We start from the raw sequence: 19,535 nt of genomic DNA, 5'->3' as shown, positions 1-19,535 counted from the left end.
TTTCCGCATCATGATCTTCAATACGTTCCTAGTTATGTCATTAGAGAAGGAAAGAGATTAATATTTACTACACCATCATGTAGATGACTCAGTTATGGGGAGAGTTGAAATGTAAACTTAATGTAGGAGTTCAGACCTTGTCCCTTGATTAGTCCAGTTAATTATAGGAAATTGTGTTACCAGTTGTTATTAATTTACATTAAACAGTTAATCTCCATGGAACCACATTCTGCTTAGAATGTTTTATGAACCTCTAAATTGTAAAAACATTGGCCTGGAATAATACTTAGCCAAGTTTCATACATGTATGCAGAAAATGCAAGCTTCATAACATCAGTTGTTTTTACCTGAATTATTTATGATCTCCAGTGTCTAGAAAAGGGCCTGGCTTAGTAGACTAAGGTTCTCAAAAATTGTATTTAATGGATATGTATATTAAGAAACAGTGTTGATATTCACATAACCCGCTCTATTTACCCCAAGGAATATTGTCCTTAATATTTTATCATATTCTTGTATCCACTTTTTTTAACCCATAGGATGGAGTATTAAGTTATAAGAATACAGATGCCCTTATTTTAATGTTTATTTATTTTTTGAGAGAGAGACAGACAGACAGAGAGCATGAACGGGGAAGAAGCAGAGAGAGAGAGGGAGACACAAAATCTGAAGCAAGCTTCAGGTTATGAGCTGTCAGCACAGAGTCCAATGTGGGGCTCGAACCCATCAACCATGAGATCATAACCTGAACTGAAGTAGGATGCTTAACCAATTGAGCCACCCAGGAGCCCTAGATACCTTTTTTTTAAAATAAAATCTGATTTTAACTGATTCTAAATACATGAAAATAATATATATAAAGCATATTTCCACGAAAGGAATTAATTTTCCAAGATTTCCTTCCTTTTTTTTTTTTAACTTACAAAAAAATAAGACTCTTTGAAGAGAAAATAGGTGTACCTTTTTAGTTTTTTAATTAATTTATTTAAATTCAAGTTAGTTAACATACCTTGTAGTATTGGTTTCAGGAGTAGAAGCTAGTGATTCATCACTTTCATATAACACCCAGTGCTCATTCCAACAAGTGCCCTCCTTAATGCCCATCACCCATTTAGCCCATCCCCCCACCCACCTCCCCTCTAGCAACCCTCAGTTTGTTCTCTGTATTTAAGAATCTCTTATGGTTTGATAGTATGCACCTTTTTAAAGGAAAGACTAAGAAGTTGACCCTTTGCTGAAATGGTGAAAAACAAATGTAACTTGATAGTAAAAATTATTCAAGGAAAATTGAAATTTGCTTTTATCTCCTTCTAGATAAGTCTCTTTTTACAAGGGAAAACCAATGCTGTGGCATGTGGCCATTTCAGTCATATAACATGTAAGGAAGGAAATGATTCTTTATTCAAAACTATATTTAATTATTTACTGTCTTTATCTTTCTTCTAGGGTTAATCAGAAAAATTCCATGGTCAACTTAGTTTTTAATCCATTTAAAAATTTCACTTTTTCTGTATATTTTTTCTTTCAGGGATTGAATTAAAATATTTCATATTCTCAAAACACATAAATAAACTCACGTGTAGTCAGGATGCATAAAAATTTTACCATTTAGCAAACTTCACTGTTGTGCATGTTTTCCTCTTTGGTTCATACAACTCATGCGGCTTTTTTTTTCTTTTCATTCATATTACCTCTTATTATATCCATCATTCCATTTTTCTTTCCTATTAGAGTGAAATTGGACACAGCCCTCCTCCTGCCTACACCCCCATGTCAGGAGTAAGTATTTCACAATCAACCTTCATCTTTTTGGTATTTTTGGTCTTCGCTTATCATGTTTCTTCTCTCTTGTCTCTCCATAATTTCCTCATTTTGCTTTTGCCAACAGTGAGTTCATAATTTGCTGTAGATTATATAGCTGGGCTTTATGGATATGTTTTATCTCAGGAGATAATCCAAAGTTGAGATATCATGCATCAACAGTAGCTTTTGATTTTTACCTGAGGGATTTACCTGGACTCATAAATTATGCTTCCGGTTGAGGAGGTTACCTTTTATTCCCCCCATGATTACAGGTTGTGTGCGAAAAAGTCAGAGTCTCCATGAAGATTCTCTAGTTAGGTACTTGGAGACTCAAAGTCAGAATGACCACAGAAGAGAAGGCAATAAGGACATATCATCATCCAAATGGCATCACTGTGCTTCTGTTCTTAATGGTGACTGTCTACAATCAATAGCATTTCCATTTGTCACGAAATATGAATTTTATATAAAAAATTGGCAACTGTAGGGAAATAATATGAGACACTTTTTATTAGGTCATGTGTTAGGTGGTCAGTAAAATTTAAATATTTATTTCCAAATTGTTTCCCCATGATTTACTTTAAAAACCAAATTGGAATTTTAGGTGTTTGTAACCCAAGCTTGTTAGCCATTCAGGGAAAAAACTCAATTAAGACACTCTGACTTTTATCTAAAAGACAAGATCTCATATCCTTTGGGTTGTTTTTTCTACAACTATTCCTAATACTAACTTCCATCCAAATGTGTCTCTCCTATTGACAGAACCAGTTTGTATACCGAGACGGGGGGTTTGCTGCAGAGCAAGGAGTGCCTGTGCCGTACAGAGCCACGACCAGCACAATCCCAGAAGCTCCAGTTGCTCAGGGGGCTACAGCTGAGATTTTTGATGACTCCTGCTGCAACGGCACCCTACGCAAGCCAGTGGCACCCCATGTTCCAGAGGATAGCAGCACCCAGAGGTACAGCGCCGACCCCACGGTGTTTGCCCCAGAACGGAGCCCACGAGGAGAGCTGGATGAAGAAGGTTACATGACCCCTATGCGAGATAAACCTAAACAAGGTACAAACAGAATGTTCAGAAATGATTGCCATTCAAAATTCACTCCCATCAAAATAAGCAAAGTATGGAAGGGAAATTGACAAACCACCGGACTGGGTAACATTTGTGACCCAGAGAAGGCCTAAGGTGCTGCTCTCTGTAGTATGCTATCCAAATCCACAGCATTACATCATCTAGAATTGCATTCTGATTTTTTAGAAATCAAAATCTCAGACACCACCTGAAAAGAAATCTGCATTTTAACAAGATCCCTATGTGACTTTTATTCATAATCAAGCTTGAGAAGCACTGATCTAAACATATCTTTATTGAAATATTTGAGTGAGGTAACATATCACAAGATTTCACAACCATTACTTTATTGGACTCATATTGGAGATCATAAAGACTGGTATTTTCATGGCACCAATAAAATATTTGGTCAATTCTTTAAAATTTTGTGTCATCAGAATGACTTTGTTCATTATAGAATATTATGATTTCTTGTATGACGTATGACACATTTCGAATGTTAAAGTTCTGACACTGTGTTTACTTGTATGTCTACTATCATGTCTTGAAAATATTCAGTTTGTGGTTCTACAAAGTACAGTGATAACTTTATAGAGCTGGTGATAGAAATGTTAGACATCCAAATCAAGTGACATTTCACTTTTGAAAAAGCCACTCTCCTGCCATGTTAAACAGCATCACAAAAGGAGAAGATGGATGATTGTTATTTAAAACTGATTACTGTGTCCTAGAGTCTTTGGTGTCAAGGAAACTTTAAGACTCTCTACAAGGGTCCATTATATTCCTGATTATATGGTTATATTCACTTTTATAAAATGCAACTAAGGGATCCCTAAGTTCAAACTGTAAATAACCTACTAAAGTTTATCTATCTAGATGTATGTAAGATAGTAGTGACACACACGTAGGTCTCGAGAAGATTTGGCAGATTCCCCCAAAAGTAGAATACTCTTTGGGAAGGTCCTCAGCTCAACCATAGAGTTGTTTCTCCATTTATAGCTACATGGCTATGCAAGTTTGCATCAGGACAATACATAAGTAGATTCCATTGGTGTAAAGTAACATGAACTTTCTAAGAAAACACAAGCCAGTCAATATAGACTCAATGTAGAGCCTCCCTAGATTTTGTCTCTGAATACAAGTTTCCATAAAAGATTTTTGTACTCCAGCCTGCTTCTCAGAGACTAAAGAATTTTAGTATAGACAGACACTCCTCCGCTTTCAGGAATCTGGTAGGGAAAATCAAATTCTGCCTCCTGTGTAAGTTTTTACATACATTGTTCTTAAAATGACAGTTGCTTTGAGAACCATTCAAATTCCAACATGTTATGAAGTGAAAAGTTCTCCCTACTTCTTTAGGGACAATAATGAAAACAGCTCAGTAGAATGAGATTGTTCAATAGGAGTTTTAGATCTGAATTCTATCTAGTTCAATACTAGTTGTATCCTTAATACATCTTTTAATCTCAGTTTCCTGTTTATAAAACTGAAAAGCTACAGCTTGTCCTTCCTTGCTCATAGGATTGCTGTGAGGATGATGTTAGTTCCTGTAATTTCTGTATATGATTGTGGGCTAGTCATTACTATCTTTTAACTTGCACAGGATGTTAAATACTTAACCATATCCAGCAGTCCTGTATCCAGGGAAAAATAACCCTGAATGATGATTTTTTTTTCTCTACTTGTCAAGCTAAGTGTAGAGGGTAGAAAATTTGTTTCAGAATGATGGCATCTCAACAATTGTGCCCTTGTCCTGGCCCAACACCAAAATAGGAATAGGTAAAGTGTCATTTCTGTGGATACAGTGAAAAGAGAGGACAAAAAGTGGGTCTACTCTATGTAGATGTGTATACTATATACACAGAGGTGGAATTAAATTTAAGGAGAAAAGTATTGGTTAACAACCTTTAAAAAAATTCTGTGTCAATTCCTATTTCCTATTGATTTATTAGATGGAATCATACAATATAGTCACTCTGTGACTGGTTTCCACCTACAAAACAGTCATTTCATATGATTCAAACTAATAGTTTGCTATTTTGTGATGATGGTCAGCCCTTGGAAGTAAATGTTATAATTATACTTTATTCTTAAGCATATGTAGTCTTAAACATATGTAAGGCATGCCAATTTAATGATGTTAGATGTCCATCAGGTATTTTTATCAGTTGAGTCTTTTCCTTAGATGTTTCTTTTCCTATGCATCAGGCTTTCTCTGAAACATCTGTAATCAAATCTATTTTACCTATATGAGCATCACAGCAAACCACACAGACTAAAAACTGCTATTCCTTCACTTCATCCATTCATCTTAGCATGGAGTTAAGCTATAGACATTTTGATTTTTCAATATCCTTTTAAAAATTCAAATTTCTTCGCATTTAAAAGCTATTTAACCCTGATAGATTGTCTTGTTTTCCAACAAAAAGAATGCCGACTTTTAGAAAACAGAAGCATTTAAACAAGTGGCCCCATATATAGGAGATAAAAAATACAATTAGGAAAAAAAAGGAACAATTTAGGGGACAGGAACTCTGCTTCTGGCCTGCGGTGCCGTATTTAGTCACTAAGAGTTTTGGCCCACTTACTCTTTTTTCATATGACAAAAGTAATCAACCAAGCGATCAACATAGGTCATCAACAAAATAGTTTTCGTGAGAATTCATGAAGACAAATCTGTGGCTTCATTGTTCTGGAACAAGAAGCTAACCATCCTATATAAACATTTTCCAGAAAGTGGATATTAACTGATATTTTTGTATTCCATCAGAATACCTGAACCCTGTGGAAGAAAACCCTTTTGTTTCTCGGAGAAAAAATGGAGACCTTCAAGCTTTGGATAATCCCGAATATCACAATGCTTCCAACGGTCCTCCCAAGGCAGAGGATGAGTATGTGAATGAGCCACTGTACCTCAACACCTTTGCCAACGCGTTGGGGAATGCCGGGTACCTGAAGAACAATGTACTGTCTGTGCCAGAGAAGGCCAAGAAAGCATTCGACAACCCTGACTACTGGAACCACAGCCTGCCACCCCGGAGCACCCTTCAGCACCCAGACTACCTGCAGGAGTACAGCACAAAATATTTTTATAAACAAAATGGACGGATCCGGCCTATTGTGGCAGAGAATCCTGAATACCTCTCTGAGTTCTCGCTGAAGCCAGGCACCGTGCTGCCTCCTCCACCCTACAGACACCGAAACACTGTGGTGTAAGCTCAGCGGTGGCTTTAAGATAGAGACACGCCCGCTCCAATTTCCCTGCCGCCTCTCTTTCTCTTATGGTCTTCCTTCTATTCCCAAGGCCAGTAGTTTTGACACTTCCCAGTGGAAGATATAGAGATGCAATGATAGTCATGTGCTCATCTAACTTGAACATTAGAAGGAAGAACTGAAAGAGAAAGACAGGAGGAACCACACTGTTTCTTCATTTCTCTGCATGGGTTGGTCAGGAGACTGGAACAGCTAGGGAAGGACCAGCAAATATAAGGCAATACTGCCTGCTGTCAAGCTAGTTCTCAACTTTTTCCCTTTTTTGTCTCTTTCTTTCTTTCTTTTTCTTCTTTCTTTCTTTCTTTCTTTCTTCTTTCTTTCTTTCTTCTTTCTCTTTCTTTCTTTCTTTCTTTCTTTCTTTCTTTCTTTCTTTCTTTCTTTTAATGCAGATGCTTGAAAGACCCATGCTATCTGTTCCTAGCTACAGGAACTGATGTGTACATTTTCAGTATCTTTGGAAATCCTAATAAAGTTTCCATTAGAAAAAAAAGGATAAACTTTTCTATAACATATGATAGTAACTGAGATTGAAAATCTAGTTTCTTTCTTCAACACTTTCTATCCTGACAAGCAAGAATGGCCAACTCAGCTTCCATAATTTTTAGATCTCTCTCAAAGTTATAGCTAGTAATTATGTTTGGAAGGTTTTGTTTTGCTTTGTTTCGGTCTGTCCTTTTATATTACTTTTATTCCTATATTTTGACTTTACTTTCTAATTGCAAATATTTTTACATCAATGTTTCTCATGTGTTGCTATAAATTGACAGCATTGTAAAAAATATTTTAATATGGTGGAATGGCCATTATTTTAAATATTATAGTCTTTAAAATTAGAAGGGGAGGCCAAGATATTAGTCAAATGTAATGTAAATCTATTGAATATGTACCCCCCCACACACATCCTCTACACTCGTCAACATTTTCTTCTCCATAAATGACAGTACTCAATAGGCAGTTGGAATATAAAGAGTTAAAGGGAAACTAAGAGACAGTTCTGTGTGGTTCATGAAAACTACTGACACTTTCAGGGGTGGTCCAATGGGGAATCCATTGAACTGGAAGAGACACACTGGATTGGGTATGTCTACTTGACAGAAACTCAGAAATGTAGTTTGCACTTAAGCTATAATTTTATTTGTTCTCTTTCTGAACTCCATTTTGGATTTTGAATGAAGCAATATGGAAGCAACCAGCAAAATAACTAATTTAAGTACATTTTTAAAAGAGCTAAGATAAGGAAAGACTGTGGAAATGCCAAACCAAGCAAATTAGGACTTTGGAACAGTATCAAGAGAATATGGTGAGAGGTCCAGCACATTATCTACAAGTGATATCATATTTGCTACGCAAAGAAAATTATCCAGTTTGTATACTCCACATGAAGGAATGCAAGTAAGGATTGGCTTGATTCCATGGAATTTCTAGTATGAGACTCTATTTATATTAAGTAGAAGGTAACTCTTTGCACATAAATTGGTATAATAAAAAGAAATACACAAACATTTGCAGTTTATAGATAGGTTCTTGGGTCAAAAGTTGTAAATAAAGGTGAAAAATTTCTCATGTAATTATTTTAATATCCAACATACTAATCTTTTGATACTTTGTATAATAACACTCTCTTCTAACACATCATCCTACTTCTAGAACCATCTTTTTATGTATCTTTTTAAAAGAATACCTACTGAGTTAAGATGAGCAATGTAAACAAATAGTAGGAATGAGTCTCCAGGAACAAGAGACCTAATAAGGTCAACAGTTAGGAAAATTGGGTAGTCTCTCTAGGAAAATCTGTGTGGGCAGTCATTAGGATTATTTTTTTTCCCAACGTTAAAATGTTGGGATCAAATTCAAGTATATTACCAAAAGGAAAGCAACAAGACTAAAAATCTCCATTGGTAAAACAGAGTTTAGAGAGAGAAAAAAAATGGAAAGAGATTTAGGTTTCTGCCTGTTTTGAAAAAGTAAATCAATCCATCCATTCAACACCCTTATTTTTCAACTGATATTTATTTAGAGTCTACTAAAAGCACTGTGTAAATGGGGAACATCAACATAAATACAATATTATCCCTAACTTAATGATTTTAAGTCTGGATTTATTTGGAATGACATTTGAATTTCCCCATAAGTCCAAGGAATAAGATTTTATGGACTATTTTGTGAGTGGTCATCATAAAATCAGTTTGTTTGTTAGAAGATCTCCCATGAATCCATTTGAAACATGAATTAAACAACCTACAAGTTACTGAAGTTGACTAATACGACCGTTTCAGTGTTACCATCCAAACACGTACTGGTCTAGAAGGATATTGCCTCACTGGCTAATTGGCCTATCTGGATTCTCAGTCAACAGCAGGTTTTTGGTCTTTGGCCAAGAACTTTGGAGGTGCTGGAACTGGTTTCTTACTAAGTTATGAGAAATCAGGTAAGCTATTAGAGTGAAATAGAGCAAGGGAGAGGTTTGTAAGAACCCTTCCAGTGATGTTCAACCATGAACTTTTCAGGGCTGAAGACACGGAATGACTCAGGGGCTAAAGCCCAACATCTTCAAACTTTCCCACTCATTTAGAGGAGTCTCCAGAGGAAGGGGACTTCACATCAGTTCTTATGAAAATTTGGAAATAAGCCTCCCTTTCTAGATAAATCTATAACAACTTACCACTGACAGCACCCTTGTTGGATACTAGAACTTGATTTTTTTTCTTCTGATTTGCTATATTCATATGATTTTTACTGGGATATAGAAAAAAGAATCACTTATTTTGAGAAGGAAAGAAAAATAAATGTTTTACTGTGAAGGTAATAGAATGTATTCAGTGATGTAGTCTCTATTCTGAGAACACAAAACACTTACACATCAGGTAGTCTACCACTAATAACTAGAAATAGATTCAAGTATAACCCAAGATGACCCAAAACGCTTCACAAAAACTTTTTTTCTTTTGAATGCTTTCTGTAGTACATCTTTGATTTCAGTTGTTTTAGGATTTCTCTTTTGTTTTGTTTTTGTCTCCTAGAAAAACATACTTGAGAGTGAGTGAAAGGAAGAAAAAACTAGTTTTATCTGTTCTAAAACAATAACTTATTCAACCCAGTAGAATGAAATTTTAAAATGCCAATTGAAGCCTGCAAAGGACATCAGGATATCAAATCCCAGAAGCTGATTGTATCAATGCAAATATGAAAAACCAATTAAGAAAATTAGTAGTAAAATTACACAGACTATATTTTTTTAAATCACCAAATTTTGTAGCCTAGCCTATCTTGGGGAATCCTATTTACAGACAAGGAAACACTGTACAACTAAATGGTTGCTTAAAGAACCATTCTTTAATTCTTAAATGAGAAAAGTTGTTCTCTAGACTAGACCCAGAACCACAAAGCGTTCTGCACCATAAAGAGGTGCTTGCATGGCTGAGTAACATTTGGTTTTCCAAATTTTAGTGGCATGGGTTAGGATGAGGGTTCTTTCTCAAGTAATATTCTTGAAAGAGAATGAAAACAAAAATACAAGCTGAAATCACATTAACATGTACAAACTAAAAAGAAGAGATTCTTCCTTAGTAGATCGGGAAGAATGACTGAACATTTGTATGTTGAGATGCAGAAAAGAAGAGACAGTGTTCTAAGTGTTACAATGTACGTATCAATACCTTCTAAAAGCAGGATGTGACATGGAGAGCATGCATATTCCCAATGCCAAGGACAAACCAGTAGAAGAACTGGGAGGTTCTGCTGCTAGATGAAGTCAGAGGGGCTATCAATGTGCCCCTCACTTTCTGAAGTGTCAAAGTGAAAAGAAAAAAAATAAGATTGTTTAAGCCCGACAAGGAAGGATGTAAATACATGTTTTCTAGAACTATCTAACCTTTATTTCAAAACTTGAATTATTCATCCATCTATAAATGTTGATTATTTAACTAGTATGTAGTTCATAAGGTAATAGAAAAGGTGATCATGAGAGCATGTATATAACTGGGCAAAACCATGATAATGCTGTAAGACGTAGATTTAGTTAGGTTTTCAGAAAATAAATGATTTTAATATTATTAAATAAATCAAACTAGAAAACTAACCACAGAATATTATGTAACAAAATAAAATGCAGGATATGAAAATGTAGGATGGATTTTGCATAGTATAAGATAAGTTTGCCACTTAAAATTGTTATTTGTTAGGTTTAGCTGAAAGTAGGCATATAAAGAGCTGGTTCCACTTGTGAAAACTTGATTTAAAGCGTTGCAATTAAATGTTTTTCTCATTCTCTTATTCTTTTACCATTTTTAATTGTATTAAGTGTAAGAGAAAAAAAATTTAATTTTTTTTTTGCAAACACCACCTTGCAGAGTTTAACAGGCAAATATGTTACGTGACTTTAGGTAAGAGGTCTTCAAAATGAAGTAAAGGGAATGTGAATGTTCTATTACCTTATGCAGAGACAAAGATTGAGTGGTGCCATTTAGTAAGCAAACAAAATACATTTAATTTGTAAAATGTCCATTTTTCCCACGATACCCTCCCATTTTCAAAAACAAAAAGAAGCAATTAATTGACAAATTTTTGATAACTAATGCCAAACGAAGCATTTCAAACTGCTGTATTTCCATTATTTTGGACTCTAGTTATTAGACCAATGATTTTTAATATTGCAGACAAGAAGTCCAGGTGTATAAAATTCTAGTTGTGAGAAATCCAGATAAACTAACTTCTACTGTATATGCTATAGGCAAGAAAATTCTGCTGTTCCTCCAGCTGTGTATATGGACTTCGAAGGGCAGCCTTGAGGCCATACAGACACTGAAAGCAGACTCATGTCTCCTGATTGCCATTTGCGTAAGAACGAATGACATTATATAGTTGTAGGTTAGGTGTGATTTTAAAATAACAGTTATTAGTGGGACCTTGATTTTACTGATATCACAGTGGGGATAGCTTTTGTACATCTGGGTAGAATGAATACAATTTTTTCTAATCCCAGAGATGCCTTTGCAAGAGTAGTTCTCTCCATACTTGCCAGCATGAAGCTATTGTGGGCACGATGTTGGGTCAGGAACCCTTGTGTTTGTATGGACAGATGGCTTTTAACACCATGGGCTGCTTCATTCTTTTCATTAAAAGGAAAGTCTCTAGAAAATAGTCAAAATATCAGATACTCTGTTTAAGTCCCGCTGATTTTGTAGAGGTAAAAAATGTAGGATGTGTCACTTTTGCAGACTCCTGCCTCACCTCTTTCTAGCCAGGTAATATTTTGGGCAGAAGAAAATGCTTTTCTTTCAATTATGAGCTGAAAACACTCTAAGCCCCAACCTCTTGGGGTGTCTCCTGCTTACCTTGGAAAATATTCCTTGACAGCTTTGCAAGTAAGCGATTATCTTGTTAGGAACACAGAAAAAGTAATATCTCTCTAGACCTTAAAGAAAAAGACCACCCTTACTTCTTTCCGCATTGGCACAGCCACCTCTGTTCTCTTCACCTGTCTACAACCTTAATTCAAAGTGGCCCTCTTGATGCTGTACCTCTGTGAAGCCATAGTGGGTCTCTTAGGTCCCACATGTTGCTTTGTGAAATACTGACTTAGCCTCTGCCCTCAAATGCCTGACTTCTCTGTAAAAGATTCTAGCAATGCGGACATTGTTTAAATGTCTTCTCAAATCGATTACTGCACAGAGTATGCTTTATGATATTAAAATTATTTTTTCCCATAAAGACCAATTCTCTTACTATATCCTTCTCTGCAGAAACTTGAGTCGAGTCAGCCCAGTGATGAATCTTGAAATTTACATATGTGCACATACCCTTGGTAGGTCTTAGATTTAATCTTTTCATAGAAAACTTACACATGAGAAGTTAGTTTTGCAAGCAATTAACTTATTTACCTTACATATTTATTTTATTCCTGATCGCAAATGTTTTACAGCTGCTGTAACTTTTTTTTTTTCACAAACGAAGAGTCTTATTATCAAACAGGTAAAGGTTATTCAGCTTTGAGAACCACCTGCCATTCCTTATTGGATCATTCATCTATCTGACAAATACATAATGAGGGCAGTTTCACTGAAATGAAAATCCATGTAGTCTAATAAGTTGCCACTTTTTTCTCTACTTTTAGTCTTTAAGGACATTTTTATTTCAATGCTCTAATGAATTTTCCCATATGATGAGAAGTGGTTACATTTGTACAAATACACAAATATCAGAAAACAAAGTTTCATACCTGTAGGTAATAGTCTAACCTGTCCAAACCACTTTGCCTTTACTGCTATTTTTTTATCCCTGATGTGATGTTTCCCCCAGGCCTGCAGCTCTCTTGAAAGAAATCATACCTCCTATATATTGACATAAACTGGTTCTTGAATACCATTTCCAGATTCTTCAGTTAATGGGGGTTGTTCCTTTTCCCTAATGTGAGAGTCGTTTTCCTGTATATTTCTGGATCTCTCAGGGGCTGGGAGAGGGGGAGTGAGGGGATGACACCATAGCACTCCAAGAATCCTTTTGGGATTACTCCAGTAATCAAGTATGGAAGTTATTTTCTAAATGTAGATATGTAAGTGGTTCTTTTAAAGTAAGGTACTTTGAAAAATGTAGCATAAATTGGTACTGCTGTTAAATGGGTCGATTATTAAACTGAGCAGCTGTGTGAGGGCAGCTAACTTTGAATGCACACCTCACTGGCTGGTGTGTCTACACTTCCTGTTGTGAGCACCAGGGACTTGCATCGCTGCATGTCGAAACTGCATCTTTACATGGTATATGACTAGTTGTTCATCTCTTTCTTAGGCACCATTATAACAAGATCAAATGGAAGTGAGATCAATTTGCAAGACAAATCATAGCACAAAAAAATAAGTCATGTTAAATCTTCTCTCAAACACTCATCTCATACATGCATCCAAGTAGTTGACTAAGATCAGTTCAGGTGATAAAGGGAGACATTTCACGGAAAAGGCAGAGGCTTAAGGTATTATATACATTCGTATTCATTTCCTTATGTTCTTAACTTGTAAACAGAAAACAAGCCCTCTCTCTTGTGAAGTATCTTCAGAGGATAGGGGTGCAAAAATACCTAGCTGGTAAGCCATTGATGTTTCATTTAAATCCCAGTGTTCAAAGTTAGCTGCCTTTTTGAAATAAACAAACAAAAATTACTACTGTATGTTTGAAAATGTGAATAGTATTTTTATAGCTTGTTAAAGACATGGCTAGTTGCATTTGTAAATAAGGGTCATGTTACTTTGATTTTTTTTTTTGTGGACATCTTTATTTGGGACATAATGTCTTTAGGATTGATTTGTATATAAGTAATTGGCTTGTGATTGTTTCCTTTTGGTTGGAAGTTATCATTTTGACATTACTTGTGATTCTGTGTTCAGCGCTATTGTGATGTGTTCAACCTCTGCACTCGCTTACACAATAGGAGATGCCAATTGTGTGTGGTGTAATGTTATTTTGATTTTTTTCTATTTTATCTATGAAGGATTATGCACTTAACACATACTAACTTTTTTAATGTTAGGTATATTTTAGTATAATTTCCCTTATTCTTTCTTCTCCACCAACCCTTCACCCCATTCTCCTTTCCTGCCCCCAATTTCTGTTGTTATTTGAGAATGAGGGACAAACAGTATTTTAAATTTCTGTAATTAGGCTTTTCAGTTAGTTCTCAAGGATCCTCTCTTGGCTCTTGGGAAAGGATTGTACCTGTACAAGGCAATTATAGAATGCGACCTGCTTTGCCTCATTCCGTACTGATCATCCCAGCTGAACAATTTGAAAACTGTTCTGCCTTTTTGTTACATGAATCTGTCAGAAATATATTTTTAATTTAATATAAATGAAATTCAATAAAATATGAAACAAATGTTCTCTTCTGTGTCGGAAATTTGTTATAAGAAAAACCAGTTGGGAAAGAGGAAGATGTGTTCTAGATTTAATAATTTGAAGATGTGAATATGGATTTATTTTTGTCCACATTTATGAATGCCAATTATTATTCCTTGAAACTCTTTAGTTCTTTGGACTGAAGCTCTTCAGTTGTTTGGAATGTGATACATTCCATAGGTTTTGCTCTAGTGCATATGCCTATTAATGTGTACATACTTACTCCTCTGCACAGACTATGCTTAATTAACTAGTTGGAGTTTTTTTGAGTATACACACACACACACACACACACACACACATATATATGGAATATTTGGTAGGTTGTATCCAAATAACAGTAATATTTTTATAATTACTTTATTTCTGCCCCCATTGCAATTTACAAAAATATTTCTGGCAAAGCTTTTGTTAGAAAGAATATCATGTGTTAGTACCATGCTTAAAGAGCAGGAGAGGGACTGGGTCTGTAAATAGTCAATGAACTGATGAGTGACTTGAGATAAGCCCATGGAAATGTGTAAGAATAATTTCAGAGACATTAATGAAGTGAACAAGTTCCTCTCTCAGCTTCTTATTCTAAATTTTCTATTTCAAATATTGATTCTTACTCCTTCCTACCCCCAAAGTGTAAGAACTTTAAGATTCTAATAGCTTCTTATTCAAGATTCTATTATTCTTTCAAACTACCATGGTTATTGGATGACATATGATCTTAACTGAGTCAGTGGACAGAAAATATATCTTTCAACATAATAACTGGAGTAAGTTCTCTTAAATCTGTTCAGATATGGGTCTTTAAAGATCCTGTTGATTGCACCACCTACTATTTGCATGGACACAAACACATTCTCTTCCTTAGATGTTGAGACCCATTAGTTTGGAATCACTGTCATTTCATACCTTTCAGGGTGAGATATGTCAAGGCACCATGTATTTTAAGTAACTGATAGGCTGAAGAAGAGGGAGAAACAATCTATGTTTCTAATGCTCTAAAGTACAGTTGACATTTCCCGTGACACCATATTACTTCTGGTCATCTAGATAAGGAAAGTAAGACTAAAATAACAAATTTAGAGTCATGTGACCTTTATTACTAAGTGGTTGTAGCCACCCTCAAAGCTGCATCTTCTGACTTAAATATCTTTCTTTTACTTAGTTAACCACTTTTCTTTCTTCCTCTGCAAATAAGAACCTCATTCTGATCACACCACACTTTATGCTGACACATTGTATCAATTTAAGACCACCAGTCGTCTTCATCAGTCCCATGAGAACTGCTCTTCTGATAAAACTGAAAACCTCTCTTTGCCCCCTCAAACTACACAAAAGCAACTCACCCAAGATGGAGAATCAGACTCCTTTCATTCAAGAAAGATAAATGCAGCATAATAAGTAGAATTGTTTTTTTTTTAGTGACCATGTAGAGAGCCTACTGATTGCGTCCCTTTCTCAGGGTCTTATAAATCTGCCTAGTAGGGGCACCTATGTGGCTCATTTGGTTAAACGAATGACTCTTGATTTTGGCTCAGGTCATGATCCCATGGTTTGTGAGCCCCATGTGGGGCTCTGCACTGATAGCACAGAGCCTGCTTGAGATTCTCTCTTTCTCTGCCCCTCCCTCTCTCTCTTTCTCTAAAAATAAATAAATAAACAAGAAATAAATAAATCTGCCTAGTGAAAGCACCACTTGTTCCTTACACATGTCAGAGAAAATGGCATATAACTACACTTATGTCTGGCAATATTATTACATACAAGAATGTTCATCTAGGTGAAATCTCACATGAAAAACTGAATTTATAAATAACTTGACAAATTATCTATGATTTACTACATGCTAACTTTTTCTGAAGTATAGCACAGAATCTGATACTGATCCAATGTCAAAACTTCAATTAAAATGATATTGGTAAGAGGAAAAACTTTATGGCAAAGTTGTGATGTATATAAGGGAATAGAAGGTTAGAATCCAAAATGAATGTCACAATTAAGACTTGAATTCACAATTTAATTTTAGAAGTCCTGTGGAAAGGTACACACATTTTTATACAGATCTTCCTTGACTTATGATGGGGTTAAGTTCTGACAAACCCATTGTAAGTTGGAAATTCTGTAAATAAAAAATGCATTTACTATACCTAACCTACCAGGGGCACGTGGGTGGCTGAGTCAGTTGAGTGTCCAAATTTGGCTCAAGTCATAATCTCATGGTTTGTGAATTCAAACCCCACCTCAGTCTGGGGCTCACTGCTGTCAGCGCAGAGCCTGCTTCAGATCCTCTGTCGCCCTCTCTCTCTGCCTCACTCCCACTCATTGTCTCTCTCTCTAAAAAATAAATAAATAAATGCATATATGTGTGTGTATGTATCTAACCTACCAAACAGCATAGTTTAGCCTAGCCTATCGAAACTTGCACAGAGTACTTATATTCACCTATGGTTAGGCAAAATTGTTTAACACAAAGCCTGGTGTTTTATAATAAAGTGTTGAATATATCATGTAACTTATTAAATAGTGTACTAAAAGTGAAATCCAGAATTATTTTACGGGTCCAGGATGGTTTAAGTGTATCAATTGTTAACTCTGGCAATCACGTGGCTGAGTGGGATCCATAGCTCACAGTCTCTGCTGCTCAGCATCATGAGAGAGTATTTATCTCAAATATCACTAGCCCCAGAAAAGATCAAAATTCAAATTCTGAAGTGTAGTTTCTACTGAATGTGTATCAATTTCCCACCATCATCAAGTTGAAAACTCTGAAGTAGAACTATTATAAGCCAGGGACTATTTGTATATTCATATACATGTATTTATACATATACGTGTATTTATACATATACATGTATTTATACATATACGTGTATTTATACATATACGTGTATTTATACATATACGTGTATTTATACATATACATGTATTTATACATATACGTACACATCAAGAGAGAGAATATAGAGACACAGTATATTTAGATATTTTTATGTATTACAGATTTCATACAGAATCTCTATTTTCAAGTGATTTTACTACAAGCCCCAAGATGTATATCATACTACAACTTACACTCATAAAATTGTAAACTGAGCAGGTGCATAGTTTGCTAATTGTATTTCCCTCCACAGTATCATCAAGCTGCATGATAAACCATGGGGAGCAAAGCCACTAGACAACCATCTTAAGATTAGAAACAGAAGACTGTCACCCAGATAGCAATTTTAAAGCTATAAACAGAACAATTCACCACAAGATAGCAATCAGGAGACTGTAAACCAAATGGTACACATGAGACAAGCGAATATTGAAATACCTGCTCTTGCAAGTTACCCACAGATTTTTAAAAGAAATACACTTATCTTGCAAACCTGCTTATACCTCCTTATACTTCCAAGAGAAGTGGCATGATATACAAAATGCTACAATCCAAGTGTTTTGCCTTTTTTAAAAACAAAGAAAAACAAAGATTCCAAGTTTTAAAGACATATTCTATTAACTGCCCACTGATTCCTATAAGAGGCACATATGTACCATAAAATATCCTGAAGATAAAATCTTAATATGTCATTCCAATTATGTTAAATATCTTCTTATGTCATCTTCTTCCATGTATTACAGGGATTTATTGATTCATCTTGCCTTTACTCACTGCAAAGCTATTCTATTTATGTGGATTTCTCACCATTACAACAACATTAAAATAATAATAAACATTGATTGGATATTTCTCATATGTCTGGCCCTATATTAAGCACTCTGTATAGATTGCCTCTTTTGATGTTCGCCACATCACTGTAAGTTGGGTGCTATCATTCCTCTTTTCGTAAGTGAGAAAAGCAAAATCTTAAAAAGGTTGAAAAGCTTGTACAAGGCACACAAAAAGTGGCATAGCTGGGCCACCTATCCACTTGACATAAAAATACTTTATCCCTTAAACTGTACTGTATTTATCTTGTAATAGTAACAATTATGGAGCAGGTGTGGTTTCTTCAAACATTTAAACTCAGATGTGCAATAAATGCAATTTTACTTTTTCCTTAACAAAACTTAGTGTCTTTTCCAACTCTCAAGTTTATCCAGAAGTAGCAAGCACAAACTGACCAATTAAGGATTTTTCAGAATTAATTCAAAATATACTCAACCAATAAGGTTTTTTCCAATTACTTTATCTCAGGGGAGACATCTAAATTCTGGGGCTTATATTAATAAAGAGTTGCATGTTGCAAGATAAATTAACCCTGAAACATCATTGGCTTATCACTTAAAGGCTTATTTCTCCTATGGGTCTGACAGCTTTCTTCCAAATGATTCTTTAGGAGACTGACCATTCTAGCTTCATCTGTGGCTCATCTATCTCAACATGTTACCTCTATGATTGCTGTAATAGAGAAAAGGATGTTGGGGGTTAGACAGGGGCTTTCACTGTCATAGCCCAGAAGTGGCATAGCACCTCTTTTCATGGACCATTGGTTAAAACTAGTCACCTGGTCCTACTCAAGTTCAAGGTAGTTGTGGGAACACATACATATATAGATACTGAATGAACATAAAGTTTTCTGACACATGGCTAATGTAGCATTATGTCAATGAAGGGAAATATCTAGTCCTTGGCCAATATAGGATGATGGCATCTTTTAGGATATACAGTTCATATTATTGATCATGATCCTTCTTCTTACTCTGACTTACACCAAAATGTCTACATTCCTATCTGATATCCAGCTATTTGGTCTAATACATATTCCACTGTCATACATCCTGAATGTGACCATGGTTCCTGTAGTCTCCTATAGACTCCTGGACCTTTCTAGAGAACACAGTAAAATTTGCTTGCTCAGATTATTTTGAGGCTCTAGAAACTTGGTTCTGCTACCTGAGATTCCCCATGCTAACACATCTACCCTCTTACTCCCAATTCAAGGGCAACTGCAATTCTGTGAAGTCACTTTTCAGGATTCCAGAAGAAAGTGAGTTATAATTTTCATTTCCAAATTTGACCTCAGGGAGGGTGCAGAACCAAATCATATTTCTATGCATAGAATCGAATTCTATTCATGGGCACTCACCCAGAACCTGTCATTTTTTCTCTTCATCTTAATTTTTCCTCTCCAGGTCAGAGTTTTATTGATTGGAAAGTGGGATTTGTGGGGAAGGAAGAATAATGTGAAGTATTGGTTCTATCTAATCAATATTTTTTCTAAATAGTGAATTTAAAAGCCAAGCTTTTGTTGTTTTTCTGGTTCTGTTCCTCCATGGAATCATGGAGGTTTCCCATCTTGTGGCCTGGAGAGTTTCTCACTGGGTAAAAAACAAAACACAACAAAAATTGTGTGTGCTGAGGGGAAAATACATATGTATTAGATAGTATGCTAAGCAAACTACATGCATCATGTCACATAATCTTTATAAATTATAAAGTTAGTGCTGTATTTTAATATCTGTTAGGTTGAGATGATGGTGGGACATAACAAATGGTCCTCAGTTAGAGAAAAGGCAGAACTCTTTA

General features: G+C 35.5%; 1 protein-coding gene across 6 annotated transcripts in view; it reads left to right on the top strand.

Moving 5' to 3' along the window:
- Positions 1-14,016, top strand: part of ERBB4 (erb-b2 receptor tyrosine kinase 4) — a 1,138,707-nt gene extending 1,124,691 nt beyond the window's left edge. For 3 of the 6 annotated variants that reach the window (XM_003991109.6, XM_019838612.3, XM_019838610.3), the window contains 3 exons: positions 1,732-1,779; positions 2,566-2,863; positions 5,646-14,016. In XM_003991109.6, coding sequence (XP_003991158.1) covers positions 1,732-1,779; positions 2,566-2,863; positions 5,646-6,091 — 792 coding nt within the window. In that variant the 3' untranslated portion in view covers positions 6,092-14,016. The remainder of the gene's footprint in view (positions 1-1,731; positions 1,780-2,565; positions 2,864-5,645) is intronic. The other 3 variants (XM_019838613.3, XM_019838614.3, XM_019838611.3) reach the window with 1 other exon arrangement.
- The last annotated feature ends 5,519 nt before the right edge of the window (positions 14,017-19,535 follow it).

Source organism: Felis catus, chromosome C1 (assembly GCF_018350175.1).
Source record: "Felis catus isolate Fca126 chromosome C1, F.catus_Fca126_mat1.0, whole genome shotgun sequence".
NCBI classification, from domain to species: domain Eukaryota; kingdom Metazoa; phylum Chordata; class Mammalia; order Carnivora; family Felidae; genus Felis; species Felis catus.
Note: the sequence above shows the minus strand (reverse complement) of the source record. Positions and strands in the feature narration are given on the sequence as shown.